At 51.8% G+C, this 5,245-nt stretch overlaps 1 protein-coding gene across 1 annotated transcript in view; it reads left to right on the top strand.

The window, feature by feature from the left end:
• Window positions 1-4,903, top strand: part of GPATCH4 (G-patch domain containing 4) — a 7,217-nt gene extending 2,314 nt beyond the window's left edge. Inside the window, exons 3-8 of the mRNA XM_018566053.1 lie at window positions 148-240; window positions 497-607; window positions 1,163-1,269; window positions 2,462-2,512; window positions 3,796-4,463; window positions 4,554-4,903. Coding sequence (XP_018421555.1) covers window positions 148-240; window positions 497-607; window positions 1,163-1,269; window positions 2,462-2,512; window positions 3,796-4,463; window positions 4,554-4,903 — 1,380 coding nt within the window. The remainder of the gene's footprint in view (window positions 1-147; window positions 241-496; window positions 608-1,162; window positions 1,270-2,461; window positions 2,513-3,795; window positions 4,464-4,553) is intronic.
• Window positions 4,904-5,245: the final 342 nt, after the last annotated feature.

Raw genomic sequence — 5,245 nt, 5'->3', positions numbered from 1 at the left:
GGGGAGATGGTGTGGTGAGCGGATAGGCCGGGCTCCACATGACCACACTTGATGTCTGCTTCTCACTGGGGTCTCCCTGTGTCATTGTGCTTGTGGTATGTCCGGCCAGGTTTGTGACGCGCCGGTGTTTGGGTTTCTTCCCTGTAGGTGGGTCACAATTCGGCGGAGCAGTTTACCTTCCATTGGTGGGATCACGTCTTCAACAAAACCGCCTCCAGCATCTCCGTGGAGCCGGATCAGGTAAGGAGCGACCCCCCCTCCCCCTACAACATACAGAAAGGGGTGGTCCAACTATTTCCTGGTTGTTATTACTTACCACTGGGGAGATTCACCCAATGGGACTGCCGGGGATTGCCGGCACACGAGGTACGCCCAAGGCACTTTGTTGACGTTTCTTGGGACGTACACCGTACGGCCCAAAGTCAACTGGTTGAAATATCATTTTTTTAAATGAATGAATAACCTCCATTTTCTTTTTGGGGTGTTTTTCGGGCAGGATGGAGTTCAGGTGAAGAAAGTCACAGACGACGACAACTCCGCGGTGACGAACAAGAAGCCCCGTAAAGCACTTACCAATCGGGACATGCTGTACGGACGCTTTATAAAAGTAAGCTCCGCCCTCATTCAGTGAAAGACCCCTCACCTCCTTTTCTTGCAGTAGAACGGCTTGCGGTCACCTTCAAAAAGATGGGGAGGAGCCTCGGTTAGGGGAGTGGCTACCTGAATACTCTAAACATGGCAAAATGGGCCCCGTGTATGTTCAAAGGAGGTTTGGATCGCTCTTCACACCAACCAGAAGCCTCCTTTCCTATGGGCCCCCTATAGTGAGGAACCATTGACCAGTCAGCAGAAGAACGACGTCCTGGTTGAGGTGAAGGGCAGTCACTATGCTGGGTAAGAAGGAAGTCTCACCTTGTCCCTATACACGGCCTCAATCGTTGACCATTCCTTGGCTGCCACGTTGACCCTTTCCTTCAGTTTCATTGGAAACCATCGGCAGAGATCTCGGGGATAGACTCGCCCCAATGGGGCCATGGCAATATGACCAGTGCAACGGATAGGTCAATGACTCGCCCCTAACCCTCTCAGAAGGCCCACCCCCTTAGCGGCGGATACTTTCTTGGTAGGTTCCTGACATTCGGTTTTTGTTCCCTGTTTGCAGTCTGCCACCTTGCTATCGGGAGGAGAGAAGCCGGTGGAAAAGGAATCTTCTTCTTCAGACAGCAGTGAGGACGAGGATGAGAAGCTGGATCTGTCCTCTGCTACCAAGTAGGTGGAACCCCATTGAGCAACTCTTGTAGAGATCCTCTCTACCCCGCCTCTAAGCTCCTCCCACATGCTATGGGCTCCTAGGTGGGGTAATGTTCTATTACATTATGGAGAACTCAACAGGATGAGTATGACCCTGGGGCCCTGGTGGAAGGAGCTGCATGGGTCAAACTCAGTGCTTGTTGGAAGCGCCAAACCGTATGAACCTGGCCCAGATATGTTCACACCGAGCGCGGAGCGGGTCCAGAGCGGAGCAGGTGCAGACCGGAACAAAACTGCGTCCAATGTATTCCGATGGTATTTTGGGCTCCAGTTCACGTCGCAGCGTTCAGATCCGGAGCGGGTAAAAAAAAACTGCAGCAAGCCCTATTTTACCTGCTCTGGATCGGCATACGCATCAAAAACGCATGCAAATGCCTGGAACGCACTGAAAGCCCATGTTAAACTAAAAACGCATCAAAGACGCATCTAAAAGACTAGCGTGCGTGTGCAGAAACCTGACCGGATCTGCTCTGCATTTGGTGTGAACAAGGCCTCAGACTGATTGGGAGGTCTGTCCTCGTTATCAGCACCTGAGCAAACCAGGAACCCCGCAGAGCCTGCGTCCCTGTAGCCGGGGGAACCCCGCAGAGCCTGCGTCCCTGTAGCCAGGGGAACCCCGCAGAGCCGGCGTCCCTGTAGCCGGGGGACCCCGCAGAGCCGGGGAACCCCGCAGAGCCTGCGTCCCTGTAGCCGGGGAACCCCGCAGAGCCTGCGTCCCTGTAGATGTGGATGGACCATGGGGTATCTCAGTGAAGGGGATGCCTGAAGTTTGACTTGTATCTGAGTTCAGACTTCTGAGCAAAGCAGAGGCTCCGTGTTGTCAGCTCCTTACAGGAAGTTACAAGGGAACTGGATTTCTGGCGGGATGCATGGGAGTTGTTTGCACTTATCAGACAGATGCAACAAAACGCATTTAACAGGTCAAAAGGGGGCATAGAAGAGACGTGCTATGTGAAGGTTCATGGACACTGAGCGTGAAGGGTCTATTGATGGTTTTACGCAACTTTCACCCAGAATTCACACGTTCTTCCAATGGAATGTCATGTATAAAATGTGTGAATGGTGTGTACATAGCCCCCCCGCCCCCCCTCGTGTGAGAAGACGGCTCGTGCAGCAATCGTTATATATCTTGTTTGTTTCTCTCCAACAGACTGACGGATGACGACCTTGTGAAGATCTGTGGGGGGCGCACCGCTCACAAGTAAGGCGCTGCCATCTCGGATATTGTCATATTAGAGAACTGTGACACCGAGTGACTGATGGGTCATAGGAGATGTCTGATGTCATGTCCGTCCTTTGTACATAGAAGAGTCTTATGATCGGTGGGAAAGCAATTCTTGCCATTTACGCTGCCACCCGCTGCCATTAACAGCTGACTAGGCGGTCTGTCACATAGTCTGGCCCAATCGTTTCCCTGAAAGCCCACCAGAGGCTGTGGAAGAAGGCCGCCTGCATGCTTACAGCGGTGCTCTGCATTCCTCCGGGGGCAGATCTAGGGTCTGGAGTGCATACATTGGAGATGATCTCAAGTCCGGAATGCATGCACTGGGGGTCTAGAGTGCATGCATTTTCCTGATTTAAGGTCTGGAGTGCATGCACTGGGGATGATCTGGGGGGTCTGCAGTGCGTGCATTGGGGCTGATATGAGGTTTGAAGTGCCCAGCCCCAATGCACGCACTGCAGACCCCTCAGATCAACACCCGTGCATGCACTGCAGACCCCCCCCCCCCCCCCCGATCAGCACCTGTGCACGAACTTGAGACCCCTCAGATCAACACCCGTGCATGCACTGCAGACCCCCCCCCCCCCCCCCGATCAGCACCTGTGCACGAACTTGAGACCCCTCAGATCAACACCCGTGCATGCACTGCAGACCCCCCCCCCCCCCCCCGATCAGCACCTGTGCACGAACTTGAGACCCCTCAGATCAACACCCGTGCATGCACTGCAGACCCCCCCCCCCCCCCCCGATCAGCCCCAATGCATACAAGTACTAATGGCAAGTTTATCTCATTAATTATGATCTAATATTAAACTCGGCAGTAGCGGTACAACTAGGGGAGCAAACATTGAAATCAAACAAAGACTACAATGGACTATTGGTCGCTGGCCTGCTGGTTGTCTAATGCTTATCAACATGGCACCTAATGTGGAAAAGGTCGCTGGTCCGTGCAGAAGGCCAGTGACTCCAGAACAACTGATGGGTGTATTTGGATCGGCGCATGCTATTATACTGCCCGGCACCATCTCTTCAATTTTCTTGGCAGACAGAATTCTGTGTGGTCTGTACACGCCGAGGAGGCCGCCATAGCTGCTTATAATAAGGGTCCCAGCATGAGGTATAGAGAGACCTTCATCTCGCTGTATTGAGGGGTCCGCATCAAGGACCCGAAGCTGACAGAACTGTTTGGTTTGCTGGTGTCACTCGTCTCTACAGCGTTACTTTGTCAAGGTTTCTAATTTCACATTTTCCTTTTGTCATAGGGGAGCTCGGCATGGCCTGACGATGAGCGCAAAGCTATTAAGAGTCGAAGAACAGGAGAGGACTTTCCTGGAAAAATACGGGAAGAAGGAACCGAGTGGAGAACCCGCGAAGCCTAGCAGAGGGCTGTCCTCGGATACAAAGGCGGAGACTGGAAGAAAGAAGGAAAAGAGCCGACCGGTTATCGCCAATGAAGACGTCTCATCCAACACCACACAACCCAAGAAGAAGAAGAAAAGGAAGACGGTCAAAGATGAAGCATTGGAAGAGGATGGAACCAATGGTCAGGAGGAACATGTTCCTTGGAAAGAAGAAGACACCATGACATCAAAGAGAAATGTAGACAGTGAAGACTTGTTGGATGTTCTTAGTGGTGAAGCTTCTTCAAATAAAACTGTAGAGGAAGACCCAGCCAGAGGACTCAACCACGGCCAACTTCTAGACTTAAAGTACTCCAAGAAGAAAAAGAAGAAAGTTGCTGGTGAGGAGGTCACAGAAGAGGCTGAAGACCATGCTCGAGCTATGCAAGAGGACGTACGATCCTCAAAGAAAAAGAGGAAAGTTACTGGTGAGTCGGTCAAGGAAGAGGCTGAAGATCCTGAAGACCATGCTCGAGGTATTCAAGAGGACGTACGATCCTCAAAGAAGAAAAAGAGGAAGGATGAGGGGAGTGAGGAGCTTCTCAATGGTCACCAACAATGGCCACCTACAGAAGACCCAAGACTGTCAAAGAAGAAGAAGAAGAAGAGGAGGAAAGTAAAGGAGGAGGAGGAGGAGAAGGTTGAGGAGCTTCTCTGTGGCCACCAAGATTGGGCTCCTTCAGAACTGTCAAAGAAGAAAAGGAAGTCGAGAAGAGACCTGGAAGAGAAGGTTGAAGAAGAACGGGATGAGTCCACAGAAGAACATGTCCAATCTGGGAAAAAGAAAAAGCAGAAGAAAGTGGAAGAAGTTGATGACCAGGCGTCTATGGAAGAGGAACGATGCCAAACTATAAAGAAGAAAAAGAGCAAAAACAAGTACAGAGACCCTCCTACCCCAGAGGAGGAGCCGGAACAAGCTGTAGAAGGCGCTGAACACAGGAGCAAGAGTAAGAAAAAGAGGAAGGAGTAGTCTGCATAGGAGAAGTCCACTCTGGGCACCTTTTTGCACATTGCAAGGATCTCATTGCGGTTCTTGCCTCTAGAACGATGGTCGCAGGTCATGTTGGGGCCCTTTCTAAAAACTGCCTGCTCATTTGGAGGAGTAGCAGAAAGCCTAGAACAGTGGTGGCGAACCTTGGCACTCCAGCTGTTTTGGAACTACAAGTCCCATGAGGCATTGCAAGGCTCTGACAGCCACAGACATAGCTCCCAGAGGCAGATGCATGTTGGGATTTGTAGTTTTGGCACAGCTGGAGTGCCAAGGTTCGCCACCACTGGCCTAGAAGGACTGGTTGGTGTCTGGACGCTCAGG

The sequence above is a fragment of the Nanorana parkeri genome, unplaced genomic scaffold, assembly GCF_000935625.1.
Source record: "Nanorana parkeri isolate BGI_ZX_2015 unplaced genomic scaffold, ASM93562v1 scaffold911, whole genome shotgun sequence".
In the NCBI taxonomy this organism is placed as follows: Eukaryota; Metazoa; Chordata; class Amphibia; order Anura; family Dicroglossidae; genus Nanorana; species Nanorana parkeri.
This window is presented reverse-complemented; position numbering and strand designations above follow the sequence as displayed.